Here is a 21,417-nt window from a genome sequence, read left to right as displayed (position 1 = left end):
AATCTCAAAAACTGATATTGTATTCACAATAGAACATAGACAACATATCAAATGTCGAAAGTGAGACATCTTGAAATTTCATGCCAAATATTGGCTCATTTGAAATTTCATGACAGCAACACATCTCAAAAAAGTTGGGACAGGGGCAATAAGAGGCTGTAAAAGTTAAAGGTACAAAAATGGAACAGCTGGAGGACCAAATTGCAACTCATTAGGTCAATTGGCAATAGGTCATTAACATGACTGGGTATAAAAAGAGCATCTTGGAGTGGCAGCGGCTCTCAGAAGTAAAGATGGGAAGAGGATCACCAATCCCCCTAATTCTGCGCCGACAAATAGTGGAGCAATATCAGAAAGGAGTTCGACAGTGTAAAATTGCAAAGAGTTTGAACATCTCATCATCTACAGTGCATAATATCATCAAAAGATTCAGAGAATCTGGAAGAATCTCTGTGCGTAAGGGTCAAGGCCGGAAAACCATACTGGGTGCCCATGATCTTCGGGCCCATAGACAGCACTGCATCACATACAGGCATGCTTCTGTATTGGAAATCACAAAATGGGCTCAGGAATATTTCCAGAGAACATTATCTGTGAACACAATTCACCATGCCATCCGCCGTTGCCAGCTAAAACTCTATAGTTCAAAGAAGAAGCCGTATCTAAACATGATCCAGAAGCGCAGACGTCTTCTCTGGGCCAAGGCTCATTTAAAATGGACTGTGGCAAAGTGGAAAACTGTTCTGTGGTCAGACGAATCAAAATTTGAAGTTCTTTATGGAAATCAGGGACGCCGTGTCATTCGGACTAAAGAGGAGAAGGACGACCCGAGTTGTTATCAGCGCTCAGTTCAGAAGCCTGCATCTCTGATGGTATGGGGTTGCATTAGTGCGTGTGGCATGGGCAGCTTACACATCTGGAAAGACACCATCAATGCTGAAAGGTATATCCAGGTTCTAGAGCAACATATGCTCCCATCCAGACGACGTCTCTTTCAGGGAAGACCTTGCGTTTTCCAACATGACAATGCCAAACCACATACTGCATCAATTACAGCATCATGGCTGCGTAGAAGAAGGGTCCGGGTACTGAACTGGCCAGCCTGCAGTCCAGATCTTTCACCCACAGAAAACATTTGGCGCATCATAAAACGGAATAGACGACAAAAAAGACCTAAGACAGTTGAGCAACTAGAATCCTACATTAGACAAGAATGGGTTAACATTCCTATCCCTAAACTTGAGCAACTTGTCTCCTCAGTCCCCAGACGTTTACAGACTGTTGTAAAGAGAAAAGGGGATGTCTCACAGTGGGAAACATGGCCTTGTCCCAACTTTTTTGAGATGTGTTGTTGCCATGAAATTTAAAATCACCTAATTTTTCTCTTTAAATGATACATTTTCTCAGTTTAAACATTTGATATGTCATCTATGTTCTATTCTGAATAAAATATGGAATTTTGAAACTTCCACATCATTGCATTCCGTTTTTATTTACAATTTGTACTTTGTCCCAACTTTTTTGGAATCGGGGTTGTATATATATCCACATTCACTAGATATGAGCAATCACACGCTCTGGTTGGCTACTCTACTACTAGGATATCAGCTCATATACCATGAATAGTGGAAAACAAAATGGCGGAGCATGTTGCTGAACCAACCGAGGATGAAATAAAAAACTCTACTCGAAAACAAAACCCCCAAAATACAAAAAAAAAGCAACAAAATATGGAATGGAAGTATTTGATGGTAAGAATGCATCTTTTTTATTTTTCAATAATTATTATTATTATTATTATTATTATTACTATTATTGCATTTTTCACAAATTGCTCCTGTCATTTCGGCAGTTTGTTTACATTCTAAGTGGAAATGATTTTGTCGGACGTTTATTATGAAGTTTTAATTTATCGAATTAGCAAAAAATAAAATAAAATGCTGTTTCTCAAAATCCAGTGAATGTGGACAGAATAAAACAGTTATTCCACTCAATCTCATCGTACATGGATTATAGACAACTCGGTGCTACGTACCTCGTCAGCTATCAGCTCATGTACGACTCGATTTCGGGGAATAACATATGTGTGTGTGTATATACAGTATATATATATATATATACAGTATATATATATAAGGGAGAGCATTGCCATCCCGGCTTTGTGGATAACAGTTGAAATAATCCTGACTGCATGTTCGGGGGAGTAACAGTGAAAAGCTCAGGCACGGGGAAAACATTTACTTAATTATTAAGGTTATTATTTGCTCATTCTTTCATGTGAACGTTTGTTCATTTAATTAAAAAAAAACATGCTTGGCATAAAAAAGTTATTGTCCAGAAATGTAAAATAGTTTCAGTTATTAATTACCATATTATATACCGAATGCTTAACAACAATACAATATATTAACATATTTTAACACTTTATATTTCATTGTTTTTGGGTCAAAAACAAATGCCATGTGACCTCATCAACTGGATTTAGCAATTACTAATGTCTTCAGTAACTCCAGTACGAATGCATTTCGTGAATACTAACGCCTATATCAGGTGCTGCAAAGATGCTTTAATCGAAGTTGCTCTTTAGACTCCTTCTTACAAGTGAATTCGGGAAAACCACATACAGAGACAACGTTCATTGTTTAAGAGTATCTTTAAACTCATCTTTAGCTCTAGAGTGCAGCGTTATCGGGAATCCCAGCCCTGAACTGCCTGTGGCTGGTTTGACCTTGAACTCGGCCTGACGATTTGGATTTGTCTCATTTGTCTGTTCGCGCTCAGTAAGAGACTGAACCCCAACTGTATCTGAGTGTCTCTCTGTGCTCCTCTGACAGATTAATAAAAAAATAATAAAATGAGGATAGTACAACTGTGTCCCTCAGGTTCACTCCTTCCTGAGGAAAAAAAATCATATTTTATTATTAATATTAAATGGGAAGAAAGAGAAAGTGCACTTTTTAATGTACGTTCATGAAAAACACGTGATGGAATTTGAGTGTTCGAGGTTCTGACGTGAACCTCGACCCGTTCTACAAACCATCATGGGATCTGCAAGTGGTCACTGAGTTTTCTGATTCATCCCCAAGGTGAGAGAAAATCTACTATTCAAAAGCTGTTCTTTCAAATCTGTTTCTTTTCATGAGGAAATTGCTTTTGGCCAAAAAAGAATTTGAACCACAACCACAATTCCTTTTTTTTTTTTTTTAGATTTTTTCAGTTTAATTGCATCCTAATCTCATGCCCATTTTCCATTTCATTCGTCAGTTATATGAGGAGAGGTGTATAATTCAGGAATAGTGAAGGAATCATCTTTTCTTTGTGCATTCTCTCGGACATTCTTTAACTGATGTGTGGTGAATAGCGAGCTCCTCCTGTTCCCCGTCCAACACGCTGCTAAATTAAATCCGCTGTCCTCGCTGACAGCCTGTTATTCACCGTGTCTCTGTCAGTCACTCATCACTGGAACAACCTCGGACACTTCACTCAACACTTTAGAAATCCGGTGATTTTATTTTTATTTTTTTTTTATACACATGAATACACTCATAACCCATTCATATTCACTTTCAGCCTTCATAAGATGTTCATATTCACTTTCAGCCTTCATAACACACTCATAACATGTTCATATTCACTTTCAGCCTTCATAAGATGTTCATATTCACTTTCAGCCTTCATAACACACTCATAACATGTTCATATTCACTTTCAGCCTTCATAATACACTCATAACATTTTCATATTCACTTTCAGCCTTCATAATAAATTCATATTCACTGTCAGCCTTCATAACACACTCATAACATGTTCATATTCACTTTCAGCCTTCATAATAAATTCATATTCACTGTCAGCCTTCATAACACACTCATAACATGTTCATATTCACTTTCAGCCTTCATAATACACTCATTCACTTTCAGCCTTCATAATACATTCATATTCACTTTCAGCCTTCATAATACACTCATAAGATGTTCGTATTCACTTTCAGGCTTCATAACACACTCATAACCCATTCATATTCACTTTCAGCCTTCATAATCACTCATAATACATTCAGATTCACTTTCAGCCTTCATAACACACTCAAAACATGTTCATATTCACTTTCAGCCTTCATAATCACTCATAAGACATTCAGATTCACTTTCGGCCTTCATAACACACTCAAAACATGTTCATATTCACTTTCAGCCTTCATAATACACTCATAAGATGTTCATATTCACTTTTAGGCTTCATAACACACTCATAACCCATTCATATTCACTTTCAGCCTTCATAATCACTCATAATACATTCAGATTCACTTTCGGCCTTCATAACACACTCAAAACATGTTCATATTCACTTTCAGCCTTCATGATACATTCATATTCATTCATTTTCAGCCTTCATAACACACTCATGACACGTTCAAGTTCACTTTCAGCCTTCATAACACACTCATGACACGTTCAAGTTCACTTTCAGCCTTCATAACACACTCATGACACGTTCAAGTTCACTTTCAGCCTTCATAACACACTCATGACACGTTCAAGTTCACTTTCAGCCTTCATAACACACTCATGACACGTTCAAGTTCACTTTCAGCCTTCATAACACACTCATGACACGTTCAAGTTCACTTTCGGCCTTCATAACACACTCAAAACATGTTCATATTCACTTTCAGCCTTCATGATACATTCATATTCATTCATTTTCAGCCTTCATAACACACTCATGACACGTTCAAGTTCACTTTCAGCCTTCATAACACACTCATGACACGTTCAAGTTCACTTTCAGCCTTCATAACACACTCATGACACGTTCAAGTTCACTTTCAGCCTTCATAACACACTCATGACACGTTCAAGTTCACTTTCAGCCTTCATAACACACTCATGACACGTTCAAGTTCACTTTCAGCCTTCATAACACACTCATGACACGTTCAAGTTCACTTTCAGCCTTCATAACACACTCATAACACATTATATTCATGGTCAGCCTTCATAACACACTCAAAACATGTTCATATTCACGTTCAGTCTTCATAACACACTCATAATACATTCATATTCACCTTCAGCCTTTTTCTTGTAACAGGTGCTAAAATTAATATTGTCTGTTTCTCATGTACACAGTTTTGGATGTTTTTCCAGAAAAACTAGAAAAAAAAATTAGCTTCCATTCTTCTAATATTTGAGTCAAAATAAATGTCGTGTCATTATTACAATAAAAGATCTTTGTTTTCAGAATCTGTATTTAAACAAATGTCATTAAAAACCTTTGAAGAATTAAATCTAACGTCACCTCACTTCTGGTCTTCTGCGTGATGCACTTCGACTGGGGCAGGCATTCTGAACACAACTATAATCAGAATATAAAATAATGAGGTTTAATTAAAATTTTGCTCATATTACAGTTAATATTAGAGAATTAATAAAATTAAACTATTTATTCTAATTCAATTTAATTGTTAATTATATACTTTAATCAATTACTATAAATAAATTATTAACTATCATACTAACTATTCATCAATTATTAATTATTAATAATTAAATTAAATTGATTTCATCAGTTTATTAATTAAGCAATTAAGCAATTAATTGATTAAACAAGTAATTAACCAGTTAATTAGTTCATTGCTTGACTAATTAATTAACTGATTAAAACATTTTTATTGTATCAATTAAATTTAATTATTAATAATTAATTAATTATTAACTTAATAAAATTAGGGATAAAATTAGATTTTGTTTAAAGTCTTTAATTTTCTCTAAAGCTGCTTTGCGACAACATCTGTTGTTAAACGCGTGATAGAAATAAACTGACTTGACTAACAAATCATTGGTTTTGCTCAGAGATGGAATGTTATAAAGTATAACGACTTTCTTTGCTGTACTTTATTGAAAAATTTAATCTGTCCTTTACTTCACTGTTTCTTTCACCGAATAGTTTTAACCTTCCTACATTTCAATAGAAAAATATTTACTTTCAGTACATTTTCAAATGTCACGTCATTACATAGACAGACAAGATGCTCCCATCACCGCGCTTCACAGTGTGAATGCACCGATTGCTTGCACAAGAAATAATTTAAGGGGTAAATACTTATGTCATTGCAACATTTTATAGGTAATTGTATTAATTTCCTGCCAATTTGATATGATGTTATTTTATTTTGTATAGCTTTATGACATAAAATCCCAATGAAGTCCATTTCAGCGTTACAAAATGTGGAAATGTTCAAAAGTGTGGGATGGGGGTTGGGGGTGCGTGAATACTTATACTCCGTGTATTTATTAAGATAGTTTGCATTGTGACAGTGAGCTACGAGCATTTAACTAGTCCGTATCATGCTAGCTAACATTCAAGAGATTAGCAATGAAGCTGTTTATAGTGAGTCTTTGGTGTTTTTTCTTCTGGGAATTGTTTCACTTTCAGAGTTTGTTGAGTGAAGAATCTGAAACTTTGACAGGAGGAATTATTTATTCAAAACTTTTATGACCTCTGAGCACTCACATCCAATCAGAATCCAGAATTTAACAGCGCTGTGGCGTAATCATTTCCCCCGATCTGATTTACAGGACACACTTCTTTGACAGGAGAGAAATAGAAATGTTTACCGAAGCAGAATACCTGCATGTCACAAATAATCAGCAGCATTCGTCCCGATTTATTTCACGTTGACATTTGATGTTAAGGAAGTCTGTAATCTGTGTTATGTTCATGCTCTCACTGTTATTATTCCCAAAGAAAATGTCAACGCATTCTTTTTTTATCTGCTGACATTTCCACTAAAACATCTCCTTATGACCACAATTCTGTAATCAGCAACATCCGAAAAAACACACTTAATTTGAAGGGTGTGTACTTTCATCCTTCATAACACATTCATAATACATTATATTCACTTTCAGCCTTCATAACACACTCATAACCCATTCATATTCACTTTCAGCCTTCCTAACACACTCATAACTCATTCATATTCACTTTCAGCCTTCATAACACACTCATAACCCATTCATATTCACTTTCAGCCTTCCTAACACACTCATAACTCATTCATATTCACGTTCAGCCTTCATAACACACTCATAATACTTTATATCACTTTCAGCCTTCATAATACACTCATAACCCATTCATATTCACTTTCAGCCTTCATAACACACTCATAATACTTTATATTCACTTTCAGCCTTCATAACACACTCATAACTCATTCATATTCACTTTCAGCCTTCATAACACACTCATAATACTTTATATTCACTTTCAGCCTTCATAACACACTCATAACTCATTCATATTCACTTTCAGCCTTCATAACACACTCATAACCCATTCATATTCACTTTCAGCCTTCCTAACACACTCATAACTCATTCATATTCACGTTCAGCCTTCATAACACACTCATAATACTTTATATCACTTTCAGCCTTCATAATACATTCATGACCCATTCATATTCACTTTCAGCCTTCATAATACATTCATGACCCATTCATATTCACTTTCAGCCTTCATAACACACTCATAATACTTTATATCACTTTCAGCCTTCATAATACACTCATAACTCATTCATATTCACTTTCAGCCTTCATAACACACTCATAATACTTTACATCACTTTCAGCCTTCATAATACACTCATAACTCATTCATATTCACTTTCAGCCTTCATAACACACTCATAATACTTTATATCACTTTCAGCCCTCATAACACACTCATAACCCATTCATATTCACTTTCAGCCTTCCTAACACACTCATAATTCATTCATATTCACGTTCAGCCTTCATAACACACTCATAATACTTTATATCACTTTCAGCCTTCATAATACATTCATGACCCATTCATATTCACTTTCAGCCTTCATAATACATTCATGACCCATTCATATTCACTTTCAGCCTTCATAACACACTCATAATACTTTATATCACTTTCAGCCTTCATAATACACTCATAACTCATTCATATTCACTTTCAGCCTTCATAACACACTCATAATACTTTACGTCACTTTCAGCCTTCATAACACACTCATAACTCATTCATATTCACTTTCAGCCTTCATAACACACTCATAATACTTTATATCACTTTCAGCCTTCATAATACACTCATAACTCATTCATATTCACTTTCAGCCTTCATAACACACTCATAACTCATTCATATTCACTTTCAGCCTTCATAACACACTCATAATACTTTATATCACTTTCAGCCTTCATAATACACTCATAACCCATTCATATTCACTTTCAGCCTTCCTAACACACTCATAACTCATTCATATTCACTTTCAGCCTTCATAACACACTCATAACCCATTCATATTCACTTTCAGCCCTCATAACACACTCATAATACTTTATATCACTTTCAGCCTTCATAACACACTCATAACCCATTCATATTCAATTTCAGCCTTCATAACACACTCATAATACTTTATATCACTTTCAGCCTTCATAACACACTCATAACCCATTCATATTCACTTTCAGCCTTCATAACACACTCATAATACTTTATATTCACTTTCAGCCTTCATAACACACTCATAACTCATTCATATTCACTTTCAGCCTTTATAACACACTCATAATACTTTATATCACTTTCAGCCTTCATAATACATTCATGACCCATTCATATTCACTTTCAGCCTTCATAACACACTCATAATACTTTATATCACTTTCAGCCTTCATAATACACTCATAACTCATTCATATTCACTTTCAGCCTTCATAACACACTCATAACTCATTCATATTCACTTTCAGCCTTCATAACACACTCATAATACTTTATATCACTTTCAGCCTTCATAATACACTCATAACTCATTCATATTCACTTTCAGCCTTCATAACACACTCATAATACTTTATATCACTTTCAGCCTTCATAACACACTCATAACCCATTCATATTCACTTTCAGCCTTCATAACACACTCATAATACTTTATATCACTTTCAGCCTTCATAATACATTCATGACCCATTCATATTCACTTTCAGCCTTTATAACACACTCATAACTCATTCATATTCACTTTCAGCCTTCATAACACACTCATAATACTTTACATCACTTTCAGCCTTCATAACACACTCATAACTCATTCATATTCATGTTCAGCCTTCATAACACACTCATAACCCATTCATATTCACTTTCAGCCTTCATAACACACTCATAATACTTTATATTCACTTTCAGCCTTCATAACACACTCATAACTCATTCATATTCACTTTCAGCCTTCATAACACACTCAAAATACTTTATATCACTTTCAGCCTTCATAACACACTCATAACCCATTCATATTCACTTTCAGCCCTCATAACACACTCATAATACTTTATATCACTTTCAGCCTTCATAACACACTCATAACCCATTCATATTCAATTTCAGCCTTCATAACACACTCATAATACTTTATATCACTTTCAGCCTTCATAACACACTCATAACTCATTCATATTCACGTTCAGCCTTCATAACACACTCATAACCCATTCATATTCACTTTCAGCCTTCATAACACACTCATAACCCATTCATATTCACTTTCAGCCTTCATAACACACTCATAACTCATTCATATTCACTTTCAGGCTTCATAACACACTCATAATACTTTATATCACTTTCAGCCTTCATAACACACTCATAACCCATTCATATTCACTTTCAGCCTTCATAACACACTCATAACCCATTCATATTCACTTTCAGCCTTCATAACACACTCATAACCCATTCATATTCACTTTCAGCCTTCATAACACACTCATAATACTTTATATCACTTTCAGCCTTCATAATACACTCATAACTCATTCATATTCACTTTCAGCCTTCATAACACACTCATAATACTTTATATCACTTTCAGCCTTCATAATACACTCATAACTCATTCATATTCACTTTCAGCCTTCATAACACACTCATAATACTTTATATCACTTTCAGCCCTCATAACACACTCATAACTCATTCATATTCACTTTCAGCCTTCATAACACACTCATAGCATGTTCTTATTCACTTTTGATATGGAAAAATGGCAAACAACAACACCAGTCTCGTCCTTTTGCAAGTGAAAGAAGGTTTATTGCAGAAACGGACACGTAGTGATGAAGGTTCGGCAAACCACTCATACCGTCCCTTTGTTCTCAAATCTATATTTTACTCTTTACTAGATAAAAATGTGACATCTATTGCATTACATCTATTGCACTGCATGGCCTGATCACACTCCGGGAGCGTGAGCCGCTCTCAAGCTGATTGGTTCCCCTCGAATCACTGGCTTGCACACACATCTGCTACGCACGTAACAAGCATGATAAGATGAATATGTTTCGGTACAGAATGTTCTAAGTCGTTAGTCCTTGAAGTGAAACACTCAGTGAAAAGGAAAATTACAAAACAATATGACACTAAAATTTACTCTACACTTTCAGCCTTCATAACATACTCATAACATGTTCATATTCACTTTCAGCCTTCATAATACACTTTTACACTTTTCTGATGTGTTTACACACACACACACACACACACACACACACACACACACACACACACACACACACACACAGGAGGTGAGTGAGTTACCTGACGTGGTCTTGAGGACGTCTGTGGTGTTCCTCAGCCCCATGAAGTCAAACTGATAAAGTCTCCAGGATTTCTGATCAGACGCTTCCACTGAGTTCTTCCTCCACTTGTAGATCATTTCATCTCTTGGGTATCCATCTATAATCACACACACACACACACAGACACACACACACACACACACACACACACACACACACACACACAGCACACAGACGCAGATGTGAGGAACGTGTGAATGCCTGAGTGCAGATGAGCTCCAGAGAAAAATCACACTGTGGAACAGTAGCTTCAAATAAAACGCCATTGTGCAGGAGTTTCACATTAATAATCATAACTTCTGATTTTCTCTCGATCTCTCTCTCACACACACAGTGTAGACATTACACTGCCCTCAAATGTACTAGTTTTAAATTCAGCATTTTATTTCATTTTAGCTTTATTTTTTAACACAATTATTATTCTCATCTCATTATCTGTAGCCGCTTTATCCTGTTCTACAGGGTCGCAGGCGAGCTGGAGCCTATCCCAGCTGACTACGGGCGAAAGGCGGGGTTCACCCTGGACAAGTCGCCAGGTCATCACAGGGCTGACACATAGACACAGACAACCATTCACACTCACATTCACACCTACGGTCAATTTAGAGTCACCAGTTAACCTAACCTGCATGTCTTTGGACTGTGGGGGAAACCGGAGCACCCGGAGGAAACCCACGCGGACACGGGGAGAACATGCAAACTCCACACAGAAAGGCCCTCGCCGGCCACGGGGCTCGAACCCAGGACCTTCTTGCTGTGAGGCGACAGCGCTAACCACTACACCACCGTGCCGCCCACAATTATTATTATTATTATTATTATTATTATTGAAGTTTGTTTCTTTCTCTTCTTTGGTCATTCCCTTCTTTCTTCCTTTATCATTATTTAATTCTTTCTAGGGCGGCATGCACTGTAAAAAAATGTCCATAGAATTAACAGTGAATTTATGTAAAATCATGACATAAAAAAACTGTAAATACAAAACCAATGAAGCAGTGTGTAATTTACATCAATATACTGTAAAATTCCTGAATACCGAATACCACTGTTAATTTAACAGTAAGAATATGTTGAACTGATCATATTTTTTTGTAGAATTTACAAATTGTTGTAGTTTAAACACAGACAAACTGTAATACTTAGGCCCCGGTCACACCACCCGAACTTTGCTGGAGCGTTCCTGGAGCGGTGAAAAAAATTTATCACCGCTCGTAACCGTTCACCACCGTTTAACAAAAGTTGGCCCCCGTTAAAGCAACGCCGTCTACGCTCGGCCACCGCTGATGTTTCTCGAGGGGCCCTCCTACCGCTCCGAAAGTTTTGAGCTGCACAAAATATTGCGAGCGGTGAGGAGGGGGCAATTTTCCGCCCTGGCAAAGTTCACCCCCGCTCCACCAATGCCCAGTCAAAGTTTGGCACCGCTAGACGCAAGTTCGTGGACGCTTGGGTCCGCTAGGCCAACGCAGAAATCTTGAACGCTGGACCACCGCTGCTTCGCCAGCGCTGCCCAGGCGGCGATTAAACGTTGCACAAACTTCGGTGGAGCGGTTGTAAGCGTTTTACGAGCAGACACGGGGTTGCTGGAACGGTGTCGGGCGTTGAAGCAGCTATCCATGGTGGCGATGAACTTTGGTTTGGCGTTGGTATAGAGGTGTCGGAGCGGGACCAGAATTTGGCTATAAATACGGGCAGGGGCGCAGATACGTTTTTTGAACTGGGGGGGACAAAAAACTGGGGGGGACAAAGCTGCCAGCAAACCAACCCCAACCCCGATATGCCTGTCAAGCTTGTTGTGGGTTACCATAGCAACCAAGCTCGAGCTCGCAACCTGTGCAGTCTGCGCAGCTCAACCAACCGAATATCAGTCTTTGTTTTGTTTTATGTGAGTTGTTGCAACTATGTATGTACTGCTGTGCACCTCAATAAACCGAATGGTAATTAGTCTTTTGATTTTTCCGTGAGGTTTGCCTTATGCAAAGAAAGACAGCATAGACGTTTTTTCCTCCCTATAAGCGGGGGGGACTGAACGAGGTGAATTTAAATCTGGGTGGGACGAATCCCCCCCGTCCCCCCCTCTATCTGCGCCCGTGAATACAGGGAGAAATGGACCAGGAGCTCATTTGGAATCGAGCTGCCGTTGAGTTCAGACCTCATCTATATCGAATTTGCTCAAAGTTACAGTAAAACTGTATCACCATGAATGCTGAGAGACTTGCTATGATTGGTGCTAAACCAACTTTATACCCCCGCCGAGCCAAAGCCCGCATGCGCAGAACGCCGCTATACCAACGCTTGCGTCACTGCTAAACCAACGCTCACTACCGCTAAACCAACGCTAAAGCAACGCCGGCTTCAGCAGTGCACCGCTAAGCCAACGCCCGTGTTTTCGATTTTTTTCCCATTTTGTGCGCAGTGACGAGCGTTGTCGAAATTCGGCCCCCCCTCCCTACCGTTCAAGGAATGCTCCAGCAAAGTTTGGGCGGTGTGATCGGGGCCTAAAACAGAATGTGATAGTTAAAATTACATCATTACCCTGTTAAAAAAATTAAAAAATGTCAGTAGAGGCTCTCCAGCATATTTTGTAAAACTCTAAATCAAATATCTGTCTAGTAGATCATTGCTTGTAACCATCATTTTGGAGCCACAAAAACCAATAATCGAGAACACTCGCAATTCATTCCTAGATGCTTTTTTATTGTACAATGAATATCTGTAAAATTAACAGTTATGTATTGATTATTGTACATTGAATACCTGTTAAATTTACATTTAGTTATCATTAATCGTACATGGAATCCCAGTGAAATGTACAAGTTATTCTGTAATGTTGTTTACATTTCACTGTATTTTTAACAGGATTATTCTGGCAACCACAGCTGCCAGTATTTTTCCGTAAAAACAACGTTTTTTTTTTTTTTTACAGTGTGGTGGTGTAATGGTTAGCGCTGTCGCCTCACAGCAAGAAGGTCCGGGTTCGAGCCCCGGGGCCGGCGAGGGCCTTTCTGTGTGGAGTTTGCATGTTCTCCCTGTGTCCGCGTGGGTTTCCTCCGGGTGCTCCGGTTTCCCCCACAGTCCAAAGACATGCAGGTTAGGTTAACTGGTGACTCTAAATTGAGCGTAGGTGTGAATGTGAGTGTGAATGGTTGTCTGTGTCTATGTGTCAGCCCTGTGATGACCTGGCGACTTGTCCAGGGTGTACCCCGCCTTTCGCCCGTAGTCAGCTGGGATAGGCTCCAGCTCGCCTGCGACCCTGTAGAACAGGATAAAGCGGCTACAGATGAGATTAATTATTTCTATTATTTAAATTTTTTCTTGGTTCACATTCTCTCTTTCTTTCTTTTTCTCTTTAATTTGTCATTTTCTTTACTGAGTTTTTTTTCACTCAATTGTATTTCAGATCTTTGGTCTGCTTTTGTATTTTTCTTCTTTCTTTATTCATTCTTTATTAATTTTGTTTTCTTTTTCTTATTCACTCACTTATTGTCATTGTTTTGTTTTGTTCTTGTTTTCTCTTCATTCCTGTTTTCTCATTAAATTTCTGTTTTGTTTTCTTTCTTTCTTATTTAATTTCCTTTACTATCTTATTTCTTTATCTTTTTCGTTATTAGCTTGTTTACTTTTTGTTTGTTTTTCATTCTTTTTTGTTTCATTTTCCTTTATTTTCCATTTTTTCTTAATGATATTTTTATTTGTTTAGTTAGTTTTTCTTTGTTTGATTTGTTTGCTTCTTCGTTTCTCTCACCATGTCAGTGAGCGAGTTTAAGTCTCACTGGTTAACAGTCTGATCTCGGCACGTTACTCAAACTAAAATTAAAATGTACATTATAGAAAGTGTGCATCAACACAGATATTATAATTATCACTGAACCATCTATTGTAATAATAATAATAATAATAATAATAATAATAAATTCTTAGAGACACATTAGATCAAGTCTCAATGCGTTTACAAAATAAAACAGAATAAAATAATTGTAAAATTATCTAAAAGTTGTACGAGTTATAATCCGTAGGCTTTGTGAAAGAGGAAAGTTTTTCGTCAAGATTTAAATCTTTCAGATGTTGTCATAGATCAGATGGAAGACTGTTCCATAGCTTTGGATCAGCGGCACGAAATGCTCAATCATCATATGTGGAAACTATTGTAAATGTAATTGTGCTGAATTTGAAATGTTAAATCTGCACAGATACAAAGAAACATTAACGACTAGAAATCAGAGCCCCAGGAAATGTACATCATAACGCCATCGGAGGAAATGTCAAAACCCTGACTGGAGAAAGAACGGAATAAATAAATTTCGTAACATACAATTCAATTCGGCCGATAGTTGAACCTCGGATTAAGGGGAAACAATGCAGTTTTCATCCTGGTCATGGAACACTGGACCAGCTGTATACCCTTCATAGGGTGATCGGGGGTTCATGGGAGTTTGCCCAACCAGTCCACATGTGCTTTGTGGATCTGGAGAAGGCATTCGACCATGTCCCTCGTGGTATTCTGTGGGGGGTGCTTCGGGAGTATGGGGTTCGGGGCTCTTTGCTAAGGGCTGTCCGGTCCCTGTACGAACGGAGCAGGAGTCTGGTTCGCACTGCCGGCAGTAAGTCAGACCTGTTCCCAGTGCATGTTGGACTCCGCAGGGCTGCCCTTTGTCACCGGTTCTGTTCATAATTTTTATGGACAGAATTTCTAGGCGCAGCCAGGGGCCGGAAGGAATCCTGTTTGGGAACCACAGGATTTCATCTCTGCTTTTTGCAGATGATGTTGTCCTGTTGGCTTCTTCAAACCAGGACCTTCAGCATGCACTGGGGCGGTTTGCAGTCGAGTGTGAAGCGGCTGGGATGAGAATCAGCACCTCCAAGTCCGAGGCCATGGTTCTCGACCGGAAAAGGGTGGCTTGCCCTCTCCAGGTTGGTGGAGAAGTCCTGCCTCAAGTGGAGGAGTTTAAGTATCTCGGGATCTTGTTCATGAGTGAGGGAAGGATGGAGCGTGAGATCGACAGGCGGATCGGTGCAGCCTCTGCAGTGATGCGGTCGCTTTACCGGTCCGTCGTGGTGAAGCAGCTGAGCCAAAAGGCGAAGCTCTCGATTTACCGGTCGATCTACGTTCTGACTCTCACCTATGGTCATGAGCTTTGGGTAATGACCGAAAGAACAAGATCGCGGATACAAGCGGTCGAAATGAGTTTCCTTCGCAGGGTGGCTGGGCGCTCCCTCAGAGATAGGGTGAGAAGCACAATCACTCGGGAGGAGCTCGGAGTAGAGCCGATGCTCCTCCACATCGAGAGGAATCAGTTGAGGTGGCTTGGGCATCTCTTTCAGATGCCTCCTGGACGCCTCCCTGCGGATGTGTTCCAGGCATGTCCCCCCGGGAGGAGGCCCCGGGGAAGACCCAGGACATGCTGGAGGGACTATGTCTCTCGGCTGGCCTGGGAACGCCTCAGTGTTCTTCCCGAGGAGCTGGCTGAGGTGTCTGGGGAGAGGGAAGTTTGGGCTTCCATGCTCAGACTGCTGCCTCCACGACCCGGCCCCGGATAAGCGGATGAAGATGAGATGAGATGAGACAATTCAATAAGGCGCTTTAAAACATCGACTTGAAAATATAAACTAGATAGAGACTGGGACTAAAGTCAGAATAGTTTACACTAGCCAGTGGCATGCACAGATAGACACGAGGTGGTGCTCAAGCACCTGCCCCTCTGCCCTCTGTCCAAAAAAGTGCCCTTTTGAATTTTTTTTTTACAGTTTACTGAGGCCAATGTCGACATGATCTTTTAGAAAAGCCGCGGCATTAAAAGCATGTGTGAAAATAATGTCCCGATGTGTGCCCCCTCCGCACACACACCGGACCTCTGTCTCTCTTGCTCTGTCACGTGAACAAGCGTGCAGTGCATTCAATGTGAGGTTGCAGCAGCATAGCGTCCTGGAAGCCACGGCCTTGTCGTAGCGCAGACAACACATCGGGCAGTCAGTCAGCTCTTCCCCTGCCCCACCAGCCAGCTAACACATGAATCGAGTGAAAATGTATTGTTTGCCCTCTAAGCCCAAGCTGTAATTATTTTGTCGTGAAGTAGCCCATCGCATACAGAAACAACTGCACATGGCAGCCTTTGCCAGCTTATTTGCTCCCTTTCCATATGGAGAAACAAACTGAAGAACATTTTAAATGTAGCCTAAACCATTGAGGCAACCCCACTCTCCATCAATTCCGACCTGTTTTTATACCATGATTAAGAATATCACGTTATGCTAGTATGCACGCCGTTATGCAAATAAAGGAGAGCTCCGTGGAGCCCATTGAGTGTGTATATTTCATTACAAATTTTAAGATGATCTCACGGAAATCTGTGAATAAACACAGTCTTGAGACTCAAGTCAGTGACAGGAAGATCAGACTTTCAGACTTTATCAGACTTTTTAAAGATGGAACTACAGAAAAATACCCAAAACTTTGATATGATTATGAACACAAGAGGAGGGTTAAATCTCAGACTTTTATAATAAGGTGTTCCACATGCGCAAAAAAGTGCCCTTTTTTCCCCCCAGAGCACTTGCCCCCCAAAATGTCTGTGCACGCCACTGACACTAGCTGTTACAAACTGGGACGTCTGGTCACCATACCCAATAGATCCAGAACAGTAAGAGATAGAGAATGACGCTTAGTGAGGAAAAGTTGCGCCCTGCCGCCCTGAACAAAATACAATTTAAAATAAATAAATAATTAATTAAAAATTAAAAACTGATTGAAAAAATCATGAAAATTGACAGAGTTATAAGTGATTGAAAAAAATCCCATTTTTTCATGGATCATTCTGGATCAGTGATCCAGATCAGCACCAAAAGTCATAGCAATGTAATTCAGCCCAGAGGGATTCTTCATGTGAAATCTGGTGATGATTGGTTGAAAACTGAGGGAGAAATAGTGTCAGAAATAATGTTAGAAGAAAAAGAAGAGGAGGAGGAGGACAGTAGAAAGAGCCTGACTGAGAGTAACAATTTGCACCAGCACTGCTAGCTCAAATTAACAAAGCAAATTAAAGAAAGAAAGAAGAGTGTTCACTTTGCAGACACTAATAAAATGGCCCTGATAGCCAAAAAGGCAATGCGATAATTAAAAAAAATAAATCTAGGATAATTTTATTTAAGGTTATTATAAACCTGTACAATCTGTAAAATATAATTAAAAACAAATTGAAACTTTTAATGACCTGCACATATTTGACTGCAATAAAAAAAGATGACACTGAACGGAGGTGCCTGGTCTCATGTGTATTAATAACGTGTTTGTAAGTCTGCTGTTTACTCCCTCATTAATAACATGATATCATTTAATCAGTGTACAAAAACACATTCATTGTGCCGACAGAGTGTTAAACTACAATCACGCCTTTCAGGCTTATCAGCTAATCATCTTTTCATAAACGCTACACGTAGACGATGTGTGTGTGTGTGTGGGGGGGGGGGGGGTGACGACGACAACACCAGGGATGGATCCAGCCCAAGAATCTGACAGATGCACATTTGCAGAAATCTCATCTCATTATCTCTAGCCGCTTTATCCTTCTACAGGGTCGCAGGCAAGCTGGAGCCTATCCCAGCTGACTACGGGCGAAAGGCGGGATACACCCTGGACAAGTCGCCAGGTCATCACAGGGCTGACACATAGACACAGACAACCATTCACACTCACATTCACACCTACGCTCAATTTAGAGTCACCAGTTAACCTAACCTGCATGTCTTTGGACTGTGGGGGAAACCGGAGCACCCGGAGGAAACCCACGCGGACACGGGGAGAACATGCAAACTCCGCACAGAAAGGCCCTCGCCGGCCACGGGGCTCGAACCCAGGACCTTCTTGCTGTGAGGCGACAGCGCTAACCACTACACCACCGTGCCGCCTCATTTGCAGAAATATTTTCACTAATTTTACCAGATCACTATAGCCTGGCAAGCCAGACTAAATGTGAATATTTAGTTTGGCCTCGATCCGTAGACATTTCCGAAGCGGGTAGGAGGAACAAACCGCTGTCTTTCAAACTGTCTCTGTGCGTATAGGCCAACGCTCTGACCAATCAGCGCAACAGTGACTGTGACGTAGTCAGAGTGACAGAAAGCAGTGGGGGAGGCCTTGAAATAAATAATTTTTCAAAATGCGTATTAATTAATAAACAGGTTCTAGATATTAAGAAGTTTGGAGATAATGACCACAAGTTTGGAGTCTGTACCACATACACATTTTTTTTTCCAAGTGTTTTTCAAGGGTTTGCTTAAACTGTTTTTGAGAGTTTTTATTTAGTGGTGTTTGGTGAAATAATTTCCCTTAAATTTAAAATAACGGGAAAATAAGAAACAATCAAAAAGTAATGTTTCAAAGCTGTTTATTAATTCTTTGTACTGCACAAACTAGCCCATCCTTTTGGCTACGAGCGGAGCCAGCTGGTAGATCAGACTTTTGCCATAGCCGGTCGGCAAAACAGCGAAAACGTCCTTCTTGAAAAGGAATGAGCGGAGAGCCTCTTCCTGCTCATGTTTCAACGAAAACTCCAAGTCTAATTCTTCTAAAACTGATTCCAAAGCGGAGTCAAACGCGCGCTGTTCACTAGCCGTAGCCATCTTTCTTGTTGCGCTTTCTCCAGCGTCGCGCAGCTTTGTCGTCACTCCTGCAAAAGCCCGCCCAAAGAATCCAAACAAAAACCTTGCGTTGTGATTGGCGGGCACGATTTGATGCCCGGGGTGTTTTTGTTTATATGGTGCGAGGCTAGACCCACTCGCTAGGCAAAAAAATATTTTTGGCCGCTAGGCGGTTGGGTCTAGTTTACTAGGCTAAGATCACTATGGATTTTCACAGGGGCGTAGAACACACCAAGCCCTTTCCAAAGAGGACAGCCATGGCCCGCTATGACTGTGGCTTGGCCCGCTATTCGACCCAGAAGCCCCGCATGAGTGCGGCTCGCCGAAAACTTTAATATGAGCCCTAGCTCCAGCCACGCACGCATGCAGGGATTTAAAAATTCATAACTTGGCCACCAAAAGTCCTAGTCCCGCCAAACTTTACAGGCACCTCCCTCTTCCCAAGACCTTTCAAAAAAGCTCAGGCTTGGCCCACTACAGTTGCGGCTGAGCCTGTTATTTGCGGTGAATTTTGACCTCTTTCTGGAGTATTTTATTGGTTTGACCTAGATTCTTTGTCTCAGGTCATGCTATACAAAGCATCATGAGAATACAGGTAATTAGGTCAGCTGAACATCACGGCTTACCACAGGTTTTTGGATCCTGAACCTCTGGTCTGTTGGTTGAGCATGGCTATAGCCCATGTAGCCAGCTAGCGGTAATGTAAACAAATGCCCTCTGACTGATGACAAGTGGTGCACATATATTTCTGACCGATGCAAATATATCAGTCTGGATTCGTCCCCGGACACACGCTCGCTCAGAATAATGCACTTACATGTTACTTTTATTAACTGCATTGTATTTGGGCCTTGAGGACAACTTTAGTTTCAATGTTTTAGATCAAAATCACATGATGAAGTGCTCATACAGTACTTTTCCATACAGTGTGAAGAAATACGTTTTCATTCTCTTTCATTTCTGCTCTTTAATATACTTCCAGTGTATGCATACTGTATATCCACATCGCATTTACACACACTCGTCATAAACAAAATCAATGCTGTCGAGAAAAGTTCTCGTGTGAACTGAACCTGGGGTAGAAATCATAGCGGAGGTCAAGAAAAGTTCTCATTATTAAACAAACAACATGCAATTGGAAAAAGCTCCGTCGCAAAGAAACCTTAAACACCCCGGTCAGTACCATTGGTTTAATAAAACGCAGCTGGAAAGTTCATAGAATGTCAAACTAATCATCCTTGGACATGTGCATCACACAAGACGCTCTCGGAGTCACATGAAAAGGATGACCTGAAAGCAGCAGGAACAGAAGAGAACAATAAACAGTGAACCTTATCATAATCACCTCCATTCCTATACCTCACACACACTGATATCTTTCTGTCTGTCTGTCGCCATCATCATAGTTGAGGGTTGACAATCCAGGAAGCCATTCTGCAAATTTCTCTCCACGTGGACCTGTCATGGGCCGGAGCAGAGTCCTGGGCACCGGACAGACTCATCCACTCTCTGATGTCATCTAGCCATCTTCTCCATTGCCTACCCCTGGATCACGTCCCCTCTACCAGCCCTTCCAGAATAATGGCGGACAGCTTTCCGGCCCTAGTTACATGCCCATAGTACCGAAGCTTGCATGTCACAATATCCTGGAGGAGTTTGTGGGTGGTGTTCAGCTCCACAAGTATTGACTCGTTACTGTGGTGTTCTGTCCAATTCACTCTCAGGATGCGATGGTACCTGAACATCTCGACGGCTTGGATCCACCTGATGTCATCCATGCAGAGGGTCCAGCTTTCAGTGCTGTACAGTGGTGCTTGAAAGTTTGTGAACCCTTTAGAATTTTCTCTATTTCTGCATAAATATGACCTAAAACATCATCAGATTTTCACACAAGTCCTAAAAGTAGATAAAGAGAACCCAGTTAAACAAATGAGACAAAAATATTATGAAAATGATCCAATATTACATATCTGTGAGTGGCAAAAGTATGTGACCCTTTGCTTTCAGTATCTGGTGTGACCCCCTTGTGCAGCAATAACTGCAACTAAACGTTTGCGGTAACTGTTGATCAGTCCTG

General features: G+C 39.8%; 1 protein-coding gene across 1 annotated transcript in view; it reads right to left on the bottom strand.

Moving 5' to 3' along the window:
* The window catches only part of LOC132885477 (gamma-aminobutyric acid receptor subunit gamma-3), a 397,526-nt gene that overhangs the window by 23,773 nt on the left and 352,336 nt on the right, over positions 1–21,417 (bottom strand). The window contains exon 5 of the mRNA XM_060920179.1: positions 10,669–10,806. Within this exon, the coding sequence (XP_060776162.1) occupies positions 10,669–10,806 (138 nt within the window). The remainder of the gene's footprint in view (positions 1–10,668; positions 10,807–21,417) is intronic.

Source organism: Neoarius graeffei, chromosome 4 (genome assembly GCF_027579695.1).
Source record: "Neoarius graeffei isolate fNeoGra1 chromosome 4, fNeoGra1.pri, whole genome shotgun sequence".
NCBI classification, from domain to species: domain Eukaryota; kingdom Metazoa; phylum Chordata; class Actinopteri; order Siluriformes; family Ariidae; genus Neoarius; species Neoarius graeffei.
Note: the sequence above shows the minus strand (reverse complement) of the source record. Positions and strands in the feature narration are given on the sequence as shown.